The sequence below is a fragment of the Schistocerca gregaria genome, chromosome 4, assembly GCF_023897955.1.
Source record: "Schistocerca gregaria isolate iqSchGreg1 chromosome 4, iqSchGreg1.2, whole genome shotgun sequence".
Lineage (NCBI taxonomy): Eukaryota > Metazoa > Arthropoda > Insecta > Orthoptera > Acrididae > Schistocerca > Schistocerca gregaria.
Window position 1 is genome coordinate 170,412,617 of NC_064923.1, and position 25,701 is coordinate 170,438,317.

At 46.8% G+C, this 25,701-nt stretch overlaps 1 protein-coding gene across 1 annotated transcript in view; it reads right to left on the reverse strand.

The window, feature by feature from the left end:
* Positions 1-4,264: 4,264 nt before the first annotated feature.
* The window catches only part of LOC126267020 (nephrin-like), a 191,922-nt gene continuing 170,485 nt past the window's right edge, over positions 4,265-25,701 (reverse strand). The window contains exons 12-14 of the mRNA XM_049971793.1: positions 21,314-21,553; positions 10,316-10,449; positions 4,265-5,490 (exon numbers count right to left, since the gene is read on the reverse strand). Coding sequence (XP_049827750.1) covers positions 5,314-5,490; positions 10,316-10,449; positions 21,314-21,553 — 551 coding nt within the window. The 3' untranslated portion in view covers positions 4,265-5,313. The remainder of the gene's footprint in view (positions 5,491-10,315; positions 10,450-21,313; positions 21,554-25,701) is intronic.

Below are 25,701 nucleotides of genomic sequence, written 5' to 3' on the forward strand. Positions count from 1 at the left end.
CTTTGAAATTTATGTTATATTCAAATACGTTTAACATATCAGGCATGGATGAGTGAAACAATTATTACTGTATGTGGTTTATGGATGTACGAAACGTGCTAATATAAGAATATCTATTGTACGATTAGAGACCAATCACCGAAAAGAGGAGAGTTGTGTGGCCGACAGACACACATAAGAGAAGGAAAACTGGCTAGGTTTCGAACTTATCCTTTGACGAGCTAGAGTACACATACACACACCCCATGCATACATGCGCCTATGCCCCTACGGCGCTTTAATAACACTGGCGCTGTTTAGCCGGCCCCAATGTAGGGGCATAGGCGCGTGTATGTGTCCGTGTGTGTGTGTGTGTGTGTGTGTGTGAGAGAGAGAGAGAGAGAGAGAGAGAGAGAGAGAGAGAGAGAGAGAGAGAGAGTCAGCGTATGTGTTCTCCAGCTCGTTGAAGTCTGGAAGTTAACTATTTTTACTTCTTCTGTGTGTGGCTATCCACGTCTCAAGGTCTCTGCTTTTCGGAGACTTATCTCCTTTAATCCCAAAGTATTTACGTTCTGCTAGAATTTTCCTAACAAGTTATTACCTATTTAATACAATTCTGACACGAAATGAGAAAGAACTTTTAAGAAACGCAGTACAAAAACATTTACGCCACGAGATTGCGAAATGTTAATGTGGAAATAATGTTTTTATATTTGTGTATGTACTTTTGAAAACAACTATGGCAAGTATAAAAACATGAGTGTCTATTGCCAAATAATATTGTCTCTTTCGGTATCCTGGAGAGAGGCGCTGTGGGATGTTCAGTGTTTTGAGTGTACGTACGTGGCGTCTTTATGAAAGGCTCTCGGTGAGAAATTTTAGGCACGGCTTCCTACGCTAGCGCTGGTAACGGAGCTAACTTCACTGCCCTTGTCGCTTCCGCAGACTGATACATATGTGTGTGCGAGTCGAGGGGTGCGCATCCAGGGCCGTGCTCCCTCGCACCTCTGTGTTGCACTGCGGTGTGGGAGGGGAAGGCAGAATTACACCTGGAATTGCTGCTGTGGTATCCAGCTAGCGAGAGCAGCTCGACCCCTATTAACGCATTTCGCTTCGCTGCACTGCGTACCCCACCTGGGTTGGTGTTTCGGCCAGCTGGTGTCTAAAGCAGTCTCGCTACGAGAGGTGCGGTTCTGTGCTAGAGCTTCAGCGGAAGCCGCATGCTCTCTTGTCGGTGGTGCTGTATCGGTACGCCCTCTCTTCTACATCTAGGACACCATTAACCAACAGTCGGTAGTCCGCTGGAATGTGAAACATCCTTAACTGCAAAACACTCTACGCTCACCAAGTTGAAAAGTGAGTCATTTCTTTTATTTTTCAGTTTTCCTAGTTCGCTGTGCCCGTATTTTCGGGGAAATCCGTGATCTCTCCCCTATATTCGCGACAGCGTGGTAGGGATGACTGTGAAGCTACACGATGTGCTTCTGCCTTTGTTCGCCTAGATCAAATAACATACTCCACTTGAATAGAGCCAAAATGTAAGAGGGGAAGGGCAGTATAATTTTATAGGTTGATAATCACTGATGTGTCCCATTCCTACACTCCACGAGACGCTACGAAGACGATTTTCAGAGGTGGTTCTGGATGCTTTATCTGGGCCAATAACCACAAATCTACATCCGTGATTCGAACCAGTCCCACCATATCAAACACTTTTGCTCCAGGTAGGTTAGTGGAAGAAATGAAAGAGGTAGGCTCCCGGTAGAATTTTGACAGAGCATAATTTAATCATTACTAACACTTGCTATAGGAATCGCGAAGGGACACTGGAAAGTTTCAGATTGATTACATAATAGTAAAAGACAGATTTCGTAACAAGATCTTACACATTTCCAGGTGCAGCTATGGACTCTGATCGTAATTTACTGGTTTAGAGATGCAGACTAAAACTGAAGAAATTACAAAAATGTAGACAAAAGGAGATGGGACCTGGATAAATTGAAAGCATCAGAATTTGTTGGGAACTTCGGAGGAATCGTTCACAAAGGCTTAGCTGAAACAGCAGAAAGAAATACAATACGCGACGAATGAGTCGCTTTGAGAGATGATACAAGGAAGCCAGAAGAGGATAATGCGGGTAGAAGAGTGAGGCCTAGTAGAAATCACCGCATATCTCAAAAGATATTCAATTTAACTGACGAAAGGAAAAAAAAATTAAAATTGTCCAAACCAAACAGGAGAAATGGAGTATGGACGCCTAAAATATGAGATTCACAAAAAGTGAAAGTTGGATAAGAAGGAAAGGCTAGAGATTAAATACAAGGTTCTGTGAACATGCATAGTTAGGGAGAGACAAACGCCGCCGTTATGGTAATTAAGAGAAAACGTGGAAGAAAAATGGGAGAATGGTTGAGGCCAGCCTTGTGAAAGACTAGATTGGATTCTGGAAAGATGTAGGAAAGCAAGAGGCAGTACTGACCTACATCTTAGCAAATAGGTCGACGAATTGCCAATATGCGTTTAGAGAAAGAGATTTAGATAAAGCATTTAGACTGCACTGGACTACACATTTTAAACTTTTTAGGAAAGAGGGTAAAACACGGGGTCCGAAAGTTTTTTCACACCTTGTACGGATTACTCATCAAAGTACATCAAGGGAAGCCGTCATCGAGAAGGGAGTGCGAGAGTTATAGCCTATTCTCATTATTAGTCCCTCAGCAGAGAACTAAAGGAAACAAAGGAGAAATTTGGAAATAGAATTTAAGTTCAGGGAGAGGAAATAAAAACATTGCAGTTTGCCTATGACGCTGTAATTCTTCAGAGACAGCTAAGGCTTTAGAAGATCCGTTGAACGGAATGGATAGTGTCTTGAAAAGTGAACATAAGATATAATTCAATAAAGTGAAAGATGGGTAATTGGATATACCTGAATTAAACCTGTCTAGGCTGAGGTAATTAGATTACGAAATGAGACACTAAAAGTCGTAGATGAGTTTTGCTATTTAGGAAGCCAGATAACAAGTAATGGAAAAAAGGGAACATCTAAGATGCACACTGCAAATACCAAGAAAAGAAATTCGAAGAAAGATTTCTCTGTAAATATCTATTGTAATATTAAGAAATTGTACGGAATTGAAACGTGGACGAGATAGTAGCTGAGTAGCTTCTAACTGTTTACTACAGTCTGCAACATAGTCCACATGTCACAAGGGTGACTAAGCGTTGTATAAAGACGAAAGATAACTACACAGAGAGCGACATAGTACAATCCATTGCTATCGACACAAACTGTTATATCCTGCTATGAGCTTTGAAGTTGAAAGTGTTCAGGACACTAGCCCGTAACTGAACATTGCATGTTTCCAAATGCTGGTCACCGCATCTGCCGGTTGCTTCAGAGGATGACCTTTAGAACTGATGCTCTCCTTGTGATCCGATTGATAAGAGCGTCAGAATACTTTGAGAGTGAATAATGGAATTTAGGTTTTATTTTGTGTAGTCAGTGGTGAACAGATTTATTATAGATTAAGAACAGTATAATGCAATATAGAGTTGTACTTACTTACATTTAGGCATAATAAGATGTGTATTGCATTAAACGATACTTTAACGAAAGAACTTAGCTTTACATGGGAAAGAGATCGCTTGAGGAACCAGCATGTCGTGAACTATCGATATGAGTCCCACTGTTGGATAATGAAGTGATCATTGGTGCAAAAACCACTTTCGCGTAAGCAATTGTTTACTGCTCCGGATCTCCTGGCATTTGGAGAATCGAGTGATAGGGCGAGGAAAAATGAACGATTGAAAATCTTACTTTTATGCTAAACGGTCATATTCCTCATCTCATTTCCCGAGAAGAATTCACCAGCCAAAAGATTGTAGCAAATTTCGACATACAAGTTACTGGTTTATACATATACAGATGGACTATAAAAACGTTTAAGTAGTTCGAAATATTCATTGGTAGCCCAACTTCAGATCTGTCTACCTGGGAAAAAATGTATATACGTAATAGTTATAACGTACAGAGAACACACACACAGAGCTAAATTGCTTCCAGTAATGTAGAGTATTTCTTTCGTGTCTGACAAAGTAACACATAAAGGATGCCTGCTAGGCTGTGGGAATCGATTACATGTCAGATTGGTGAAGGGAGAAGTCATGGTTATTCATCCCCCAGTAACGGTGCAGACGACTGCAATCACATTTAACATAATTATGTTAGCAGACATTCACAGCTGCGTCGGCTAAGATACACTAAAAGCATTGCTGTTAACCCGATGATTTTAGAGAACTGTCATCTAGTTTCACATTCCAGTAAAAGTATGGAATCCTTTTTTGCCTGAACTTTTTTTATATCTGTAAGGAATAAATAATACTTTTTCACTATAATTTAAAGTTCCTTAATGAGAAAGTACTTACAGCTTTTCCGTTGTCGTTGAATTACGTTAAAGGATCAGTATAAAACAATATGTTACACACACATAACAAGGCGATCACATACACATTAAGCGTATATTACAAAAAACAGCGATAGAAAACACACAAATCGCGTGAAAAAGAACAGTTTCACTTCATTCACCACATGATACAACGTCAGTACAACACTTGCTACATAAAACAACATTTTTAAAATATAACCATAAAACACTGCAGTAGTATTTCACATGAAGGACATATACAGTAGAGATTATGGAAATATGCATTCGAAAATAAGTGTGGAAGACCCACAATTAGAAACCTTTACTTTGGCGTTAATATTATGTATTTTTCTGAAATAGAATAAATATACAGTTACTTCGTAGTCACATCAATAGGCATTTTGTATGCGAATTTGCGTCCAGAAACTGTAAAACACAGTTCGCCCGAAGATGCTAATTGAAATCGCGTTGAAACTTGATTTCACCGAGAAACACCACGTTCAATTTTCACATTTCATCGACACGATGGCTCTTTGATAGAACACTGTTAGTAAGGCCACAGATACTTTCGAACCAATTTAAAAAAAAAAAAGTTTTTAGTCTGGCTTGGCAGAGTGTACTTATACTTACGAGATTGTCAGGCCCTGGGTGCATGAATTGACTAATAGATGTGTTACGATGCATTTCGAAATTAACTTGTCTGCTTACAGGGTAGTAATTTATGGCAAACTCCATTCGCGTGGGTTGTGTATTAAAATGTCGTCAGTGAACTGCGAAATTTGTCCAATGACAAGCAGTATTACAAATGTTACAACAAACGACAGGCTGAGGTGGAGAACGCGGCACTTGTCGGTGTCGCAGTGCAGCTGCCCACTGCGCACGCAGCCGCCGGCTGTGGCTGCCGGCGCCATCACACCGCGCACTCTGCGGTGTTGGCAGCACTGGCGACTGCGGCGGCGGCCGGCTCCGCGCCGCTGCGTCTCTGTATGTGCGCGTACTGCACCACTTCCGGAATGGTGTGCAGCCTGCGCACAGTCGGCGTCGGCGTCAGCTGCAGCTGCGCGTACGTCACCGTCTCCCGCGGCACCTGTAGACATCCCCAGCCTACGTGACACAGCCGCCTAGCTTCCTAACAACCGGACTCTGTGTCCCTGGCCCAACTGCCAAAGTTGCCCACCATTACCCACCAACCCACCTTCCAAAACTACCTCTCCGAAATTACACTACTGGCCATTAAAATTGCTACACCAAGAAGAAATGCAGATGATAAACTGGTATTCATTGGAGAAATATATTATACTAGAACTGACATGTGATTACATTTTCAGGCAATTTCGGTGCATAGACCCTGATCCTGAGAAATCAGTACCCAGAACAACCAGCTCTGGCCGTAATAACGGCTTTGATACGCCTGGGCATTGAGTCAAAGGTTGGATGGCGTATACAGATACAGCTGCCCATGCAGCTTCAACACGGTACTACAGTTCATCAGTACTTCCTTGCGTATTGTGGCGAGCCAGTTGCTCGGCCACCATTGACCAGACGTTTTCAATCGGTGAGATATCTGGAGAATGTGCTGGCCAGGGCAGCAGTTGAACATTTTCTGTATCCATAAAGGCCCGTACAGGACCTGCAACATGCGGTCGTGCATTATTTTGCTGAAATGTAGGGTTTCGCAGGGATCGAATGAAGGGTAGAGCCACGGGTCGTAACACATCTGAAATGTAACGTCCCCTGTTCAAAGTGCCGTGAATGCGAACAAGAGGTGACCGAGACGTGTAACCAATGGCACCCTATACCATCACACCGTGTGATGCGCCAGTATGGCGATGACGAATACACGCTTCCAATGTCCGTTCGGGACATTGGATTTCCAAATCGGTTGGAAATTTTCCTCATGTCAGCACGTTGTAGGTGTCGCCACCGGCGCCACCCTTGTGTGGATACTCTAAAAGCCTAATCATTTGCATATCACAGCATCTTCTTCCTGTCTGTTAGATTTCGCGTCTTTAGCACGTCATCTTCGTGGTATAGCAATTTTAATAGCCAGTAGTGTATTTCCATGTACAATGAGCAAATTTCATAATTTTTATGTAGGTTTAATAAAAACGAAGAAGTCTGGAAAAAAGTACTTCTTAAATGCACTAAGTGCTACAACTGGTGACATTCTAAAATTTTTGGCAGACCAGGACACGGACCCGGATTTCCCGCTTATCGCTAGGAGTTGCTTAATCATTAGGCTACCCGTGCACACCTCACGGATTAACCCAAGCTTCCAAATGTCACAACGTCTACATCCCTATACTGATGTGAGAATACAGAATATAGCATCGGCCCTCCGTCTTCAGGCCACGAGTGGCATACCTGGACCATCCGACCTTTGTGTCATCCTCAGCGGAAGACGAAGATAGGAGGGGCATGGGAGCAGCACACCGCTCTCCCAGTCGTTAAGACAGTATTCTTGACCGAAGCCGCTACTATTCGGTTGAGTAGCTCCTCAATTGGCGCACGGCGGCCTGGATGGTCACCCATCCAAGCGCCGACCACGCCCCACCGCGCTTAACTTTGGTAATCTCACAGGAACTGGTGTATCCACTGCGGCAAGGCCGTTGCCCGTATAGCATCGGGCATTTAGTAATGAATATATGGGCCGCGAGGAGTAGCCACGCTGTCTGCGGCGCCTTCAAAGGATCGCGAGTCCTCCCTCGGATATGGGTGTGTGTATTGTCCTTAGCGTAAGTTAGATTAAGCATCGTGTAAGCGTAAGACCGATGACGTCAGCAGGTTGGTCCAATAGGAACTTACAACCACCAATGAACGTATGTGGCTATGGTACGGGCATGTAAACAGTGCGACATATGGAAGTTTGGGTGTCGTGCAAGGTTAGCGTAATTATTAAGGCTACAGCTCGTAATAAGCGGCAGATCCGGGATTGACTCCCGGCCCTACACAAATTTTCATACGTGACCAATAGCTAGTACATCTACACCTACGGCTACTGAAGCGAAGTTATCCACATTCAGCGAATTTATTTCGAAACAGGAATATCAATATAAGTTTTAACAAGGGTGATGTAAAGAAGTCGATTGAAATCAGATGATAACGAGGGTATTAGATTTGCAATAGTCAAGCTTTGGTCTCCATATACAACTTTTACTCCTCCCATAACACTCCCTCTATTATCAATGCTACTATTCCTTGACGGGTGTGGAAGTACCCGAGAAACTAATTCCTTCTTTTTGACAAATTGCGATTAAATTACATTGCTCCCCGATCTGATTAAGTATCTCGTCATCGGTTATGTGATCTAACCAGCTAATTATCAGCACTGGTCTGTAGCGCCGCATTTCGAAAGCCCCATTCTCTTTTTGTTTCAACCATTTATCGTCGATGTTACATTGACATACAACGCTGCACTTAATACAAACACCCTCAGAAAACATTTATTCATATTTAAATTAACATTTGTTGCTAAGACTTTTTTTTCTCAGGAACTGATTTTTTGGAGCGTCAGTCTGCTGATTAGATCCTCTACACTTCGGCCATAGTAAGTTACTTTGCTGCCCAAGATATCGAAACTTACCTACTATTTTCAGAGTAACGTTTCCCAATAACATGTTTTCTGTATCGCCTGATTTCATTCGTCTACATTACATCTCCCTACTTTCGCTTTGGCTGATATTCATTATGTAATATCTTATCTAGACACTACTCTCCGGTCAGCTGAGCTTCAGAGTCCTTTGCCTTCTCAAAGAATTACAATGTCATCGACGAAACTCAAAATTCTTCTCGCTGAACTTCAATTACTGTTCGAAAAAGTGGTTCAAATGGCTCTGATCACTATGGAGCTTAACATCTGAGGTCATCAGTCCCCCAGAACTTATAACTGCTTAAAGCTAACTAACCGAAGGACATCACTCACATCCATGCCCGAGGCAGGACTCTAACCTGCGACCGTAGCGGTCGCGTGGTTCCAGACTGAAGCGCCTAGAACCGCTCGGCCACTCCGGCCGGCTTACTGTTTGAAGTGTCACCTTCACTTCCTTTACTACTTGCTCAGTGAATAGACTGAAAATATCGGGATGAGCTAAAAGCCTGTGCCACTGTCCTCAATCGCCGCTAGCCGTTCACGTAATTCGATCATTATTGTAACTTCATTCTGGTTTATGTACCAGTTCTACGAAGTGCATTCAATCATTAATGTAGAACATCGTTTTCTCGGCCAGTTTCGGTTGAAAAAAGCGCAATTTCTAGCGAATCTCGTGGAATATTTCCACTTCAGCTCTTATAGCTCAATGAAGTTTCGATAGGAGGCGGTGCTACGTAACCTTCAAAACGACGCCTTTAAGGGAAGTCCGTTACAGAGCGAGGGCTGTCATTGAGTTTCTTTTGGCGGAGAACCAAGGCAGCACAGATATTCTTAGGGACTTCCAGAATGTCTACGGAGACCTGGCAGTGAATAAAAGCACGGTGAGTCGTTGAGCGAGGCATCTGTCATAACTGGAACAGGTCGCACAGGCACTTGTGATCTCCTGCGTGCCGGCCGGGCGGACACAGCTGCGACTCCTGGAGTGTTGGAACGTGGTGGCACTCTCTTTCGAAGTGATCAACGGATCAAGATCAAACACCTCTCTATACAACTGGACGTCTCTGTAGGTATAACTAATACTCTCGTTCGCCAGTTGAGGCACTCAAAGTAGTGTTCCATCTGGGTCCCTTACCGCCTACCGGAAGACCAAAAAGAGTACTAGACAACCATCTGCGCGAATCTGCTGCGCGTTGCGAAGCTGATCGCGGATCGCGACAAGTTTTTGACGAATATCATCACACCCCCATGAAACATGGTTTGATCACTTTCAACCGGAAATAAAACGCAATCCATGGACTGGCGTCGCAACCTTAACTCCGAAGAAAAATTTCAAAGCCGCACACTTAGCCAATAAAATCATGGCGACAGTCTTTTGGGGTGCTGAAGGGGTTATTCTGTTTGATACCAGCCCTTGTGGTGCAACGAAGTGTGTTGTACTATCTTAAGGAAACTGAAGAATTGACTTGAGCGTGTTAGTCGCCCCAAAAATTTAAACCAACATATCTATCTCCATTACAACGCAAGACCTCAGACAAATGTGCTCACCCGAGTGGAGCTGACAAAACTTCACTGGACTGTTCTTCCTCGTCCACGGTACAGGCCGGATTTCGACTTCTCCACTTCCGTCTGTTTGAAGCAAAGAAAGATGCACTCTGCAGGAAGCAGTGCGTGGATAATGGGGAGTTTACTGATGCAGCAACACGTTGGTTCCGATGTCTACACGTAGGGTGGTACCCTGTGGGCATAGAGGCTCTTCCCCCTCCAGTAAGATGACGTTAGGGCGTCACACGGAACAGAGATGGTGTCAAAAGAGTGGAGAATAATATGTTCTGTTTGAGTACTAAATAAAACCGATCTCTCTCTCCTGACGAACAGGCCATGAAGGCCCAGTAGTACCGACCGGCCGCCGTGTCATCCTCAGTCCACGGGGGTCACGGGATGCGGGTCTGGAGGGGCATGTGGTCAGCACACCGCTCTCCTGGCCGTATGTCAGTTTCTGAGGCCGGAGGTGCTACTTCTAAATCAATTAGCTCCTCCGTATGCCTCACAAGGGCTGAGTGCATACCGCTTGCCATCAGCGCTCGGCAGACCCAGCCCGACAGCTCTTAACTTCTGTGAACTGACGGGAATCGGTGTAAGCACTGTGGCAAGGCCGTTGGCGAAAACTGATCTGCTTTCATAAAAAAAAAGTGTTGTATCACTTATTAAACTACACTGGTAGTAATCTTTCACTCTCTGTACCATATCCGTGCTTCCTCAGAATTTCAGAGTGTAACTCAATCAGCGTGAGAAGCGAGTGAGGTGTGGAAGTCCATTTACCTACCCATCTGTGCGGCGGGAAGCGCGGCTCGGGCAGCGCGCACTCGTCGATGGTCTGCATGAGCTTGTCGCAGCACAGCGCGCCCTCCGCCTCGTGCTCGCTCAGGCCGTCTTCCTGACTTGACTGGCTGTCCGACCCTGTCAACACAACACATTCTCACATCTGTACTCCATGTGGCGCCCGTAGGTTGAGCACAATATTACCGCAACTCGGAGTGAGGGTGCTTCGGTCGGCCCGTGTGTTTGCCTGTACTGTTTACCTCTACACGTGAAGCCCATCACAGTGTTCTAGTGACCAGACTAGGTCGTCAGCTATTTGGTGGTTCCACAGTGTACAGGACAATCTAAAAACTGGATATAGTTTTTGTTTACTACAGCGTCAAAAAAATGGCTCTGAGCACTAAGGGACTTAACATCTGTGGTCATCAGTCCCCTAGAGCTTAGAACTACTTAAACCTAACTAACCTAAGGACAGCACACAACACCCAGTCATCACGAGGCAGAGAAAATCCCTGACCCCTACTACAACGTCACCGCGTCTTTCCGACAACGACCGCGGACTGCCAAGTGTAATAATGTGGTTGGATAGTGCAGAAAGTACAGTGCTTACGGCTACTTATTCTCTGTACATGTAAATTACTTGACGGACAGAGTGGGCAGCAGCTTGAAATGTTTGCTAATGACGCTGTGGTGCACCGCAAGGTGTCGCCGATGAGTGACTGTGGGAATATACAAGATGACTTAGACAAAATTTGAATTTGTTTTCATGAATGGCAGCTTGCTCTAAATGTAGAAAAATTAGTAGGAAAACCAGTCCTAAGGCGTTCGAATACAGTATTAGGAGGGTGCAGCTTGACACAGTGATTACATATGTAGGTCTAACCATGCAAGTCCGCCCCGATAGCTGAGGGGTCAGTGTGGTGGTCTGTCACGCCAAGGGTCCAAGGTTCGATTCCCGGCTGGGTCGGAGAGTTTCTCCACTCAGGCAAGGGTGTTGTGTTGTGCTCATTATTATTTCATCATCATCAGTGGAAGGCAACGGGAAACCACTATTGGAATCACTTCCCTAGACGCTCATGCAGTGAAGCTTTCTGACGAGGCTTCCACCATAACAAGACCTGCCGTAAGGCAAAACACAATGTTAAGTTCTAACCATGCAAAGCGATATGAAATCGAACGTCATCTGTTTGGTATTAGGGGATGCCATGCTCGACTTCATTTTATTGAAAGAATTTCGGGAAAGTGTACCTAGTCCACAAATGAGCCGGCTTACAGAACGCTAGTGCTATCTGTTCTTGAATACCGTTCGAGTATTGTGGATCCCCACCAGGTCAGATTAGAGAAAGACATCGAAAAATTCAGAGAATGGCTGCTATATTTGTTCCCTGGCTGTACGATCACCGCTCAAGTATTACGGAAGTGTTTCGTCAGCTCGAATGGGAATCCCTCGAAGGAAGAAGATGCGCTCTCCTCAAGGCATTGAGATTTAGAGAACCGGCATTTCAGGCCGACTGCCAAACTATTCTACTGCTCCCAGTGTACATCTCGCGTAGTAACCATTAAGATAAGATATGAGAAAATAGGCCTCATACGGTGGATTTTAGATAGTCGTTTTTGGATCTCTCTATTTGCGAATGGAACGGGAAAGGAGATGACTAGTACTGATAGGTGGTACCCTCAGTTACGTTCCGTGCGATGGTTTGAGGAGTATGTGTACAGATGAAGGTGTAGAAAACTGACGCTTCCTTCACTATTTTCCATTGAGAGAAGTGTATATTTCTGCTTCTGTAGCTGAGTGTACAAGGAGCTCGGTAACCAATTATAACACTGGCGTACTCCTATGGTCTGACTTAGAGTTCTACACATAGACGATAAACAATATCGTAATGTGGATACTCGGAAAACCACGTAAGCTATATGAAAAACAGAAATGGCGAGCAAAACATCATCTCATTTCAAGTTAACAAGGAAGAAGACCGTTGTCATATGAAATGGTACTGAACTTCAGAAAGAATTGTGCAAACAGGCCGACCATTATTTATGAAAGATGTGGAATCGAACGAAGTTTCTCTCTCTCTCTCTCTCTCTCTCTCTCTCTCTCTCTCTCTCTCTCTCTCTCTCGTAACACAGGATGTTGGTTTTTGGAAATTCATAGAAAGTTAACTGATAAGACAAGATCAGTGCATGAATTACACCATGGCAAAGTCAAACCACATCGGATGGGAAAAATCGGTTTTTAACTAACCTGAGGCCAAAAAACCGCATAGACACGTGCAGAAGGCGTCGCGCAATGCGTGTCTTCAGTTCATCTACGTCCTTCATTGTAGCGTTCCACACAACATATTTCAGATAACCAGCCAGAAGTCATGGGCATTAAGATCAGGTGATCTTCAGGGCCAGGCTGTAGGGAAAGGACGGCTGATAATTCTAGGATTTCCAAAAGGCCTCTACAACAACCGCATTTTGTAGCTGAAACAACTAAAACGCGTTGCACGAACTGTTTATCCAATTTTGTTGGATTTAACACAGTGTGAGTTCCAGCAACTAAATTTAGCAAGTAACGTTACTTTTCGCTCCCATAAATGGTTTGGACACGGCGTGATTTAGCTGTAAATCATGGTAATAGCATGCCAGGTAGCAGGACATATCGATATACGACCATGTCCGTTTTTTCACTATGTACTACAGACGTACTAAATAGGCACTGGCGATTTATGCACCATTTTCAATAAATAAGGCATCTGTATGTAGGCAGTCGCTGTCCCATGAACTTCAATTTGTACAGCAGTAGTGACGACGATACCGTCGACAACGTAGTATTCAGATGCGCTCGTTACTACAGGTCTCGCATCGGGCTCTCCTCTCTGCTCAGGGAACGAGAAAAAATGGACAGAATTTAATTGTGTACTCTGTGGTTGACATAAGTTAATTTAGGTTGCATAATTAGTTTTGAAGCTATAACCCAAACTGAATTACATAGGGAAATTTGCACTTCTGCTTTAATATCCCAGTGCTCAATACCTGTCTCTGGTCTTACAGCAGTACTCACGTCAAAAACACGTATGAGTAAACGTGATACGATAAGTGAAAATAGGACATCATGGATGAATGACATTGTGAAAAAGGTTCTCTGTGTCTGACAATGCAGCGGGGGGAAGGGCGAGGCTTGAAAATTCCGCACGGGGCGGTAAAATCCCGGATTGTAATGCTGTTTTCTAATACGCAAAGACATATGGATACAGTGGTGATTCTTGTCTTTTCATCTTTCGTCTTTATGAGGATAAACTGCACCTTCTTCTGTGCGTAGTGGTTTTTTTCAGATGGTAAGATTGCCAGCTGTAAGTATCTTCGTTAATCTCTCACACACGCGTAAAAGTCATGTGACACATGCTATATTGCTACACAACAACATCTAAATTTTAGGAATGATATAATGGTTACTCGTGTTGGTTGCATCTTACGAGTGAAACTCATCTCACATTTAAGAGTCAAGAAACGGAGCGCAACAGGTTCGCGAGGCAGCCGCTAGATGGCAGGGCGCTGCAGGAAATTCGAGGGTGCCGCTGTCCCATTCCTTGGCCTCACTGTTTCAGCACAAGGATCCAAAATTTTAAAAATGTACATTAGTGATAGCGAATCCTTCCGTGCCAATAATCGCTTTTTAAGGTACGTCCAGTAATTTACTTAGGGGTGATGAATTTTCGCATTTTACAGGAGTATTTTCGAAACCAACAAATGCGAAGTAATGCCTTAACAATGAAATAAAAACGACAATATTCGATTATACACACATCAGAAAACGTTTTGCATTACCTCGGTTGCAAGAGCTCTAGAACTTGTACCGAAAATAGGAATAGAGCTCAACATAAACATCATTTTCTCCCTTTTTATTGCTCATGAAAACCACACATTGGATGTTGTACTACCATACAGCGAGACCTTCAGAGGTGGTTGTCCGGATTGCTGTACACTCCAGTACCTCTAATACCGAGCAGCACATCCTCTTGCATTGATGCATGCCTGTATTTGTCATGGCATTTTACCCACAGGTTCATCAAGGCACTGTTGGTCCATATTGTCCCACTCCCTCAGAGTGATTGGTGCGTCACGTCGTCCATAAACTGCCCTTTTCAATCCATCCCCGGCACTTTCGATTAGGTTCATGTCTGAAGAACATGCTGGCCAGTATAGTCGAGCGATGTTATCCTAAAGGAAGTCATTCACAAGATGTGCGCGATGGGGAAGCAAACTGTAGTCCACGAAGACGAATGTCTCACCAATATTCTGCCCATATGGTTGCACTATCGGCGGAGGAGGGCATTCACGTATCGTACAGCAGTTAGAGCGCCTTCCATGGCCACCGGCGGTGTACGTCAGCCCCACATAATGCCACCCCAAAACATCACGGTACCTCCACCTTGTGGCACTCGCTGGACCGTGTGACTAAGGCGTTAGCCTAACCGGGTTGCCTCAAAACACGTCTCCGATGATTGTCTGGTTGAAGGCATATCGGTGATGAGAACATGATGCCGATCCTGAGCAGTCCATTCGGGGGCTGCATCTGCACCACGATACAAGGTGTCGTGGTTGCAAAGATGGACCTCGCCATGGACGTCGGGAATTAAGTTGCTCTTCATGCAGCCTATTGCACAGAGTTTGAGCCGTAACAAGACTTCCTGTAGCTGCACGAAAAGCATTATTCAACATGATGGCGTTGCTGTCAATGTTACTCCAAGCTCATCCACTGTAGTAGTAGCCATTGGGCGGCCTGACCGAGGAGTGTCATGGACAGTTCCTATCTCTCTGTATCTCCTGCATGTCCGAACAACATCGCTTTGGTTCACTCCGAGAGCCTGGTCACTACCCTGGTTGAGAGCCCTTCCTGGCACAAAGCAACAATGCGGACGTGGTCGAACCGAATGTTCAATCTGTCTGGTACCTAACTGTAAATGGAAGGCAAATCAACCAATTTCACCTTCATCGTATCCACCTCGCCCAATCACCTCTATGTTCCACGTGCGGAGCGCCAGACAACGACGAACATAGGTTTGTTTGCGGACCGGCGGCGGAGGTTTGGCACTTGATTCGTCGTATTGTGGCTTTTCTGACGCGGGACATTCCGGATCGGATTACTCCCCTTTCATGATTATTTCCGGAACGTGACTATTTTCATCGGACAAAGACCAATGCTGTGAATTGGATTCGCGGACATGCCATTCACTACCTATTTGGACAAACTGTAGACTCTGTACTCGGTTTTTGACATACCTCAATGACCGTCGTTATGTCGTAGTCCGTCACCCAAAACACAGAAAATTTTTTTCGAACTTCCTTGGGAGTGCTTTCCACGACCCGCCTCGAAGCTAGAATGTGTTAAGCCAAGAGAGAAGAAGGTTTCCTGTTTGAACCAATGAACATTTCTGAACAATTGAACGGAACACATCAGTTTCGAGAAGACGTGACTCAACATATTACTAGCGGGGCGCAGAAGGCCTCCGATCAAATACACAACAAAACTAAACAAAAAAACAATAATAACAATATAAATAAAAATAAAATTCAGAAAAAGGAAGATTTTGTTTAGTTTGTAAGGATAGCCGTAACCTTGATTTCCCATCTTTCACCTGGTATATAGGCAGCTCTCTGGGATAGTTTTAATTAGGTGCCAACGCCTGAAGTGGATCAGATTTTTTTTGTTTTGGGATGAAAAGTGGCGGTGGAACTTTGGTTTTTTTTTGTAGTTCCATGTTCATAAAGGACATCCAAAAAATTAAAAAAAAGAAAAATTAAAAAAGGAAAAAAGAAAAAAATACAAAAACATTTAAAAACAAAAAAACCGCGGTAATAGCCGTCCAGGAATGGTTGAGCTATAGACAACACACGCCGTGTACCTCCTTCCTGGTGGAATGACCGTAAATGATCGGCTGTTGAACCCCCTCCGCTGCTCAAGCACGGTTGTTTACATATTTGGACATCTCTGAACAGCAAAGGGACTGTCTATGTGATACAGCATCTACAGTCAACGCCTATCTTCAGTTGTTCTGGGAACTGGGGTAATGTAAAACTTTTTTGATGTGTGTAGGATTAATGGTAAACATCTAAATCATGACACATTATTTAGATTTTTTGGGTAGTATACAGGATCGATGTGACATTGAACAATTACGTAAAGTCAGCATTAGCGAAGCCATGTAGAACACTTAGACTGGTTGGAAGTGTTCTGGGGAAGCGTAGCGCGTCTGAGAAGAAAATGGCTTACGAGACACTATTATTATTCGTATTAGTTATACTGTTCCAGCCTTCTGGAGTTGCTATCGAGTAAGACTGGTAACACATATCAGACAGTTTTGGAGACGTGCTGCTCGGATCGTAACATGACGGTGTGGCCCTTATGATGGAGTAACCAAAATGCTGGGGGAACTTCCACGACAACCAGTGCAATAAGGGCAACGTAGTTTTTTCGAAACTCTATTGGCAAAGTTTAGAAAATAGGTAAGTGAAGAAAATTCTTCCTCCGTCATCAAATATTTCGCATAACAACGATCAGAATGAGCGACATTAAAGCGCATGCGGAGGCATAGGGAATGGTGTAGACAAGAAAATCCAATTCTGGCACGAGGACTCGCTCCATTTTCTTGTTGTGTTCACTTCAACAGCAATGACATTGTGATATAGGTGACTTCCTTTATTGAACTGATGTTCATAAAGGTTATCCCTATACACTGACTGGCATAAAAGTAAATCACTCAGAGAACACGGTCGGATGTCAATGTAGTTATCATACGCTTACATACCATCAGCGTGTACGAGAAATAATTAAGAGTTGCCGCTCACTGTGACAGGTACGACGGCCACCAGAGTGTATTGCTGTTATCCGTTTTTAGTGTTGTCACCAGGCTTTCTAAAACACACAGTGCAGTAAGGGGAGTGAGCAACGTCAGATGTTCAGTGATCACCATCTACACCTACGTCTACAAGATTACTGTGCAGTTCACAATAAAGGGTCTGACTGAGGGTTCATCGAATCACCTTGAAGCTGTTTCTCTACCGTTTCACTCTCGGAAAACGCGCGGGTATGCGAATGCTTAAATCTTTCCGTGTGAGCTCCGATTGGTCTTATTTTAACATGATGATAATTCTTCCTTCTCTACGTAGGCGCCAAAAAATTGTTCCCACACACTGAGGAGAAAGTTGATGATTTTCATTTCACGAGATGATCCTGCCGCAACAGAAGACACCTTTGTTTTAAATAACTGAATCCCCAATCCGAGTATCATATCAGTGGTATTCTTTCACCTGTTCCCAGATAATACAAAATGAACTACCCTTCTTTCAACTTTTCCGATATCTTTCGTCAGAGATGTCTGATGTGGATGCCACACCACACACCAACACTGCAGCCGGAGTGACCGAGAGGTTCTAGGCGCTTCAGTCTGGAACCGAGCGACCACTACAGTCGCAGATTCGAATCCTTCCTCGGTCATAGATGTGTGTGATGTCCTTAGGTTAGTTATGTTTAAGTAGTTCTAAGTTCTAGGGGACTGATGACCTCAGGAGTTAGTCCCATAGTAATCAGAGCCATTTGAACCATTTGGACAGCAGCAGTCTAGAAGAGGGCTGAAAAGCGTGTTGAAAGCTATCTTTGGTAGACCTGTTGCATTTCTAAGTGCTCTGCAGTCTTTGGTTTGTTTTCCTCATAACATTGTCTATGAGACCGTTATAGTTTAAATTATTCGCAATTGTAGTTCCTAAGTATTCATCTCGATTTACAGATGTTAGATTTAAATGATTTGTCGAGCAAGCAAAGTTTAGTTAATTCCTTTTATTATTCGTTTGGATAACTTCATACTTTTCATTATTTAGAGTCTACTGCCACTTTTCGCGCCTTACAGTTATCTTGACTAAATAATTTTGAGATAGGTTTTTACCATATGATGACTTTACAAGACGGGTAATGACAGCATCATCTGCAAACAATCTAAGACGGCTGCTTAGATTTTCGCCTACATCGTTTATGTAGAGCAGAACAGCAGATGGCCTGCAACACTTCCTTGGGGAACGCCGGATGGCGCATTGTTCTTCTCGGTGACTTTCCCTCAGTTACTACGAATTGTGACCTTTTTGAGAAAAAATCAAGAATCCAGTCACCCAGGTGAGACAATAATCCACACGCACGAAATGTGATTTGAATAAAGAGCTAGTTGTGCTTTACAAGAACGTTTTATGAATCTGTGTTGGCCGTTTGTCATTAAATCTTGGAGGTAATACATAATGTTCTAGCACGGAATATGCTTCAAAATTGTACTGCAAGTGGACGTTAAAGATATTGGTCTGTGTTTCAGCGGATTACTGCAGTTTCCTTTCTTGGGTATTGGTGTGATTTGTGCAACTTTCCAGTCTTTAGGTACGGATATTTCGACGAGCGATTGGTTGTATACGGTTGCTAAATATCTAAATATTGTATCAGCGTATTCTGAAAGGAATCTGACTGATATACAGTATGGACCAGAGACCTAGGCTTTGTTCAGTGATTTAAGCTGCTTCGTACACCAAGGATATCTGCTTCTGAGTTATTCACACTACAGTTATATTCAAATTCTAGGATATTTACTTCGTCTCCTTCGGTGAAGAAATTTCGGAAAAATTGTTTAATAACTGTCACCAGTTACATCACCACTGTTATCGCACAGTGAACGTATTGGTTGCCCCTTGCGCTGGTGTGATTTACCTTTCACCAGAATCTCTTTGTTTTCTTTCCAGATCTGTCTCGCGTGTGTGTTGTAGAAACTAGTAAAAATATCTCTCATTGATGTTCACGCTTAATTTCGAGTTTCTGTACAACTTTGGCACTCTTAGGATTTTGTATTCTCTTAACAGGCGTATGCTTTTTTCGTCGATTCTGCAACAGTATTTTCATCTGATTTGTGTACCAATGGGATCAGTACCATCTTTCATTAATTTATATGGTACATATCTCCCATTTTCCGTCCACACAATTTCTAGAATTTAAGCCGCATCTGGCTTACAGTTACATAGCCAGATTGGAAGTAATGGAGACTGTCACTTACGAAATGCGTCAAGCGAATTTTAATATATGTATTTAGCTTTTATTTCTGGTGGGCCTGATTCAAATGGTTTAAATAGCTCCTTGCACAATGGGACCTAACATCTGAGGTCATCAGTCCCCTAGGACTTAGAACTACTTAAACCTAACTAGCCTAAGGACACCACACTCATCCGTGCCCGAGGCAGGATTCGAACCTGCGACCGTAGCGGTTGCGCGGTTCCTTACTGAAGCGCCTAGAACCGCTCGGCCACTGCGGCGGGCAAGTGTATCTGAATGTCGCTGCAGCAACCTTATGGTCACTAATCCCTGTGTCCGTCAGGATGCTCCCAATTTGTTCAAGATTAAGAGTTGGTAAGAAATCAAGTAAGTTATTGCAATCATTTACATTTCGAGTGGGCTCCTGAACTACAAGGTCAAAACAATGTTTCGAGAAAGCATTCACCATGATTTCGGATGACGTTTTATGCCTATCACCAAATTCAAACAGATAATTTCGCCAACATGTCGAGGGTGGATGGAATTCACCACCAGCTATAAGTGTGTCATTGGGGTGCCTGCTTGAAATGAGACTGAAGTTCCCTTTGTGTTGTTCAGCAACTGTATCATCTTAGTCAAGGGGTCGGAAAAGTATCCTATTTTAAGTTACTGGAGTTGTCAAGTACAAACTAAACCTTTACTAATTCACAGAAAATATCTACTTCAATTTCACTACATGGTACACTACTTCTCATAGCAATAAACACTCCTCCAAAAAAAGTATTTAATCAATCCTTTCTGAGCAAAGTTAGGTCCTTTGCACAAAATTTTGTTGAACTTGTTTCCAGTTTTAGTCAGATTTCGATACCTATAAAGATTGGTAAACGGACTGACGGAAAAAAGTGATAAAATTAGAACAACTTTCGGATTTTTTTCCGATTGTTGTACTTTAAAACATTTCTTCTTGTCCAATTTCACATTCTAGGTCAAGAGGAAGCACCTAACATGGTTTGATCAGTTAGTTTCGGGGTATTAAAATATGACATAAATGTCCATGTCTTTCGATTGCACTGAGTTAAAAGCTTAAATAAATATTTTACCCTATCAAATGGTCGTAGACCTTAGTACATGGTATAGATATCACCTTGCTACCTGTACTCATGCGTGAGTCAGATGGACAGACAGACAGGTTATAAATCTATGGCAAAAGAGAATATTTTTATGTGAAATAATTAAAAATTAACAATTTCGGGATCTTTTTCCTTTACGTATACCGTGGCATCTTGCTTCTTGTCTAATATCAAGACTATAGGTCAATGGGAATTATCCTATAGGGTCTGATGAGTAGGTTGCAAGTATCGAAATGTGTGACTTAAATGGTAAAATCTTTTGACTGACTTGAATTAGATGCTTAACTTTTTCAGACTTCCAAGGAACTGTAATCATTTGTATGTGATCTTCATTTTAACTTGGTACTTCTACCTATTCGTGAGATAAAGGGGTCTTAATATCCACAGCTCGTGGTCTAGTGGCTAGCGTTGCTGCTTGTGGATCATGGTGTCCCAGGTTCGACTCCTGAGCGGGTTGGGGATTTTCTCTGCCTGGGGACTGTGTGTCTGTGTTGTCCTCATCATTTCACCATCATCATATTAATTCGTGACAGTGACTACATTGGACTGTGTATAAAAAATGGATCAGTGTAAAAATTGGGACTTTGTAAGGGCACTGATGACGGCACAGTTGAGCGCCCCACAATCCAAATATAATCATCAGCATCACCATCATCAATGGTCCTTAACAAACAGAAAAACGGATAACATTCTGATGCTAAAGAAATTTCGTTTTAAAGACAGGTATGGAACCGTAAAAAAGGTAGAAGGAAGTAAACAATAGAAAACTTAAGTCTGGATGGGACGGCAGGGGCTTGAATGACCGCCATCCAAAATGGAAGGTACTCACAGGTGGGCACGGTGGGTGAGCCCTTGGAAGTGGCCGGCGTCCTCTGGGGAACCACGTCGGGGTCCTCGGGGTCGCGCACAAAGACGGACCCCTGCTTGTGGCTGGCGCTGTCTCGGCGCTGGCTCTGCTGGTGCCTGCGGTGCCGGCGCACCACGATGGTTGCGGCCGTGCCCACCAGGAGCGCCACTGCCCCCGCCAGCACGGTCACCAACTGCCACAGCTCCAACTGGCGCAGCTCACCTGCCAACGGCAAAAACCACCAGCACTTCACTACATCACCCCCGCCACTGCCCCCGCCAGCACGGTCACCAACTGCCACAGCTCCAACTGGGGCAGCTCACCTGCCAACGGCAGAAACCACCAGCACTTCACCACATCACCCCCGCAACTGCCCCTGCCAGCACGGTCACCAACTGCCACAGCTCCAACTGGGGCAGCTCACCTGCCAACGGCAGAAACCACCAGCACTTCACTACATCATCCCCGCCACTGCCCCTGCCAGCACGGTCACCAAGTGCCACAGCTCCAACTGGCGCAGCTCACCTGCCAACGGCAGAAACCACCAGCACTTCACCACATCACCCCCGCAACTGCCCCTGCCAGCACGGTCACCAACTGCCACAGCTCCAACTGGGGCAGCTCACCTGCCAACGGCAGAAACCACCAGCACTTCACCACATCACCCCCGCAACTGCCCCTGCCAGCACGGTCACCAACTGCCACAGCTCCAACTGGGGCAGCTCACCTGCCAACGGCAGAAACCACCAGCACTTCACTACATAACCCCCGCCACTGCCCCCGCCAGCACGGTCACCAACTGCCACAGCTCCAACTGGCGCAGCTCACCTGCCAACGGCAAAAACCACCAGCACTTCACTACATCACCCCCGCCACTGCCCCCGCCAGCACGGTCACCAACTGCCACAGCTCCAACTGGGGCAGCTCACCTGCCAACGGCAGAAACCACCAGCACTTCACCACATCACCCCCGCAACTGCCCCTGCCAGCACGGTCACCAACTGCCACAGCTCCAACTGGGGCAGCTCACCTGCCAACGGCAGAAACCACCAGCACTTCACTACATCACCCCCGCCACTGCCCCCGCCAGCACGGTCACCAACTGCCACAGCTCCAACTGGGGCAGCTCACCTGCCAACGGCAGAAACCACCAGCACTTCACCACATCACCCCCGCAACTGCCCCTGCCAGCACGGTCACCAACTGCCACAGCTCCAACTGGGGCAGCTCACCTGCCAACGGCAGAAACCACCAGCACTTCACTACATAACCCCCGCCACTGCCCCCGCCAGCACGGTCACCAACTGCCACAGCTCCAACTGGGGCAGCTCACCTGCCAACGGCAAAAACCACCAGCACTTCACTACATCACCCCCGCCACTGCCCCCGCCAGCACGGTCACCAACTGCCACAGCTCCAACTGGGGCAGCTCACCTGCCAACGGCAGAAACCACCAGCACTTCACTACATCACCCCCGCCACTGCCCCCGCCAGCACGGTCACCAACTGCCACAGCTCCAACTGGGGCAGCTCACCTGCCAACGGCAGAAACCACCAGCACTTCACCACATCACCCCCGCAACTGCCCCTGCCAGCACGGTCACCAACTGCCACAGCTCCAACTGGGGCAGCTCACCTGCCAACGGCAGAAACCACCAGCACTTCACTACATAACCCCCGCCACTGCCCCCGCCAGCACGGTCACCAACTGCCACAGCTCCAACTGGGGCAGCTCACCTGCCAACGGCAAAAACCACCAGCACTTCACTACATCACCCCCGCCACTGCCCCCGCCAGCACGGTCACCAACTGCCACAGCTCCAACTGGGGCAGCTCACCTGCCAACGGCAGAAACCACCAGCACTTCACCACATCACCCCCGCAACTGCCCCTGCCAGCACGGTCACCAACTGCCACAGCTCCAACTGGGGCAGCTCACCTGCCAACGGCAGAAACCACCAGCACTTCACTACATCACCCCCGCCACTGCCCCCGCCAGCACGGTCACCAACTGCCACAGCTCCAACTGGGGCAGCTCACCTGCCAACGGCAGAAACCTCCAGCACTTCACCACATCACCCCCGCAACTGCCCCTGCCAGCACGGTCACCAACTGCCACAGCTCCAACTGGGGCAGCTCACCTGCCAACGGCAGAAACCACCAGCACTTCACTACATAACCCCCGCCACTGCCCCCGCCAGCACGGTCACCAACTGCCACAGCTCCAACTGGGGCAGCTCACCTGCCAACGGCAAAAACCACCAGCACTTCACTACATCACCCCCGCCACTGCCCCCGCCAGCACGGTCACCAACTGCCACAGCTCCAACTGGGGCAGCTCACCTGCCAACGGCAGAAACCACCAGCACTTCACCACATCACCCCCGCAACTGCCCCTGCCAGCACGGTCACCAACTGCCACAGCTCCAACTGGGGCAGCTCACCTGCCAACGGCAGAAACCACCAGCACTTCACTACATCACCCCCGCCACTGCCCCCGCCAGCACGGTCACCAACTGCCACAGCTCCAACTGGGGCAGCTCACCTGCCAACGGCAGAAACCTCCAGCACTTCACCACATCACCCCCGCAACTGCCCCTGCCAGCACGGTCACCAACTGCCACAGCTCCAACTGGGGCAGCTCACCTGCCAACGGCAGAAACCACCAGCACTTCACTACATAACCCCCGCCACTGCCCCCGCCAGCACGGTCACCAACTGCCACAGCTCCAACTGGGGCAGCTCACCTGCCAACGGCAAAAACCACCAGCACTTCACTACATCACCCCCGCCACTGCCCCCGCCAGCACGGTCACCAACTGCCACAGCTCCAACTGGGGCAGCTCACCTGCCAACGGCAGAAACCACCAGCACTTCACCACATCACCCCCGCAACTGCCCCTGCCAGCACGGTCACCAACTGCCACAGCTCCAACTGGGGCAGCTCACCTGCCAACGGCAGAAACCACCAGCACTTCACTACATCACCCCCGCCACTGCCCCCGCCAGCACGGTCACCAACTGCCACAGCTCCAACTGGGGCAGCTCACCTGCCAACGGCAGAAACCACCAGCACTTCACCACATCACCCCCGCAACTGCCCCTGCCAGCACGGTCACCAACTGCCACAGCTCCAACTGGGGCAGCTCACCTGCCAACGGCAGAAACCACCAGCACTTCACTACATAACCCCCGCCACTGCCCCCGCCAGCACGGTCACCAACTGCCACAGCTCCAACTGGGGCAGCTCACCTGCCAACGGCAAAAACCACCAGCACTTCACTACATCACCCCCGCCACTGCCCCCGCCAGCACGGTCACCAACTGCCACAGCTCCAACTGGGGCAGCTCACCTGCCAACGGCAGAAACCACCAGCACTTCACCACATCACCCCCGCAACTGCCCCTGCCAGCACGGTCACCAACTGCCACAGCTCCAACTGGGGCAGCTCACCTGCCAACGGCAGAAACCACCAGCACTTCACTACATAACCCCCGCCACTGCCCCCGCCAGCACGGTCACCAACTGCCACAGCTCCAACTGGCGCAGCTCACCTGCCAACGGCAAAAACCACCAGCACTTCACTACATCACCCCCGCCACTGCCCCCGCCAGCACGGTCACCAACTGCCACAGCTCCAACTGGGGCAGCTCACCTGCCAACGGCAGAAACCACCAGCACTTCACTACATAACCCCCGCCACTGCCCCCGCCAGCACGGTCACCAACTGCCACAGCTCCAACTGGCGCAGCTCACCTGCCAACGGCAAAAACCACCAGCACTTCACTACATCACCCCCGCCACTGCCCCCGCCAGCACGGTCACCAACTGCCACAGCTCCAACTGGGGCAGCTCACCTGCCAACGGCAGAAACCACCAGCACTTCACCACATCACCCCCGCAACTGCCCCTGCCAGCACGGTCACCAACTGCCACAGCTCCAACTGGGGCAGCTCACCTGCCAACGGCAGAAACCACCAGCACTTCACTACATAACCCCCGCCACTGCCCCCGCCAGCACGGTCACCAACTGCCACAGCTCCAACTGGCGCAGCTCACCTGCCAACGGCAAAAACCACCAGCACTTCACTACATCACCCCCGCCACTGCCCCCGCCAGCACGGTCACCAACTGCCACAGCTCCAACTGGGGCAGCTCACCTGCCAACGGCAGAAACCACCAGCACTTCACTACATAACCCCCGCCACTGCCCCCGCCAGCACGGTCACCAACTGCCACAGCTCCAACTGGCGCAGCTCACCTGCCAACGGCAAAAACCACCAGCACTTCACTACATCACCCCCGCCACTGCCCCCGCCAGCACGGTCACCAACTGCCACAGCTCCAACTGGGGCAGCTCACCTGCCAA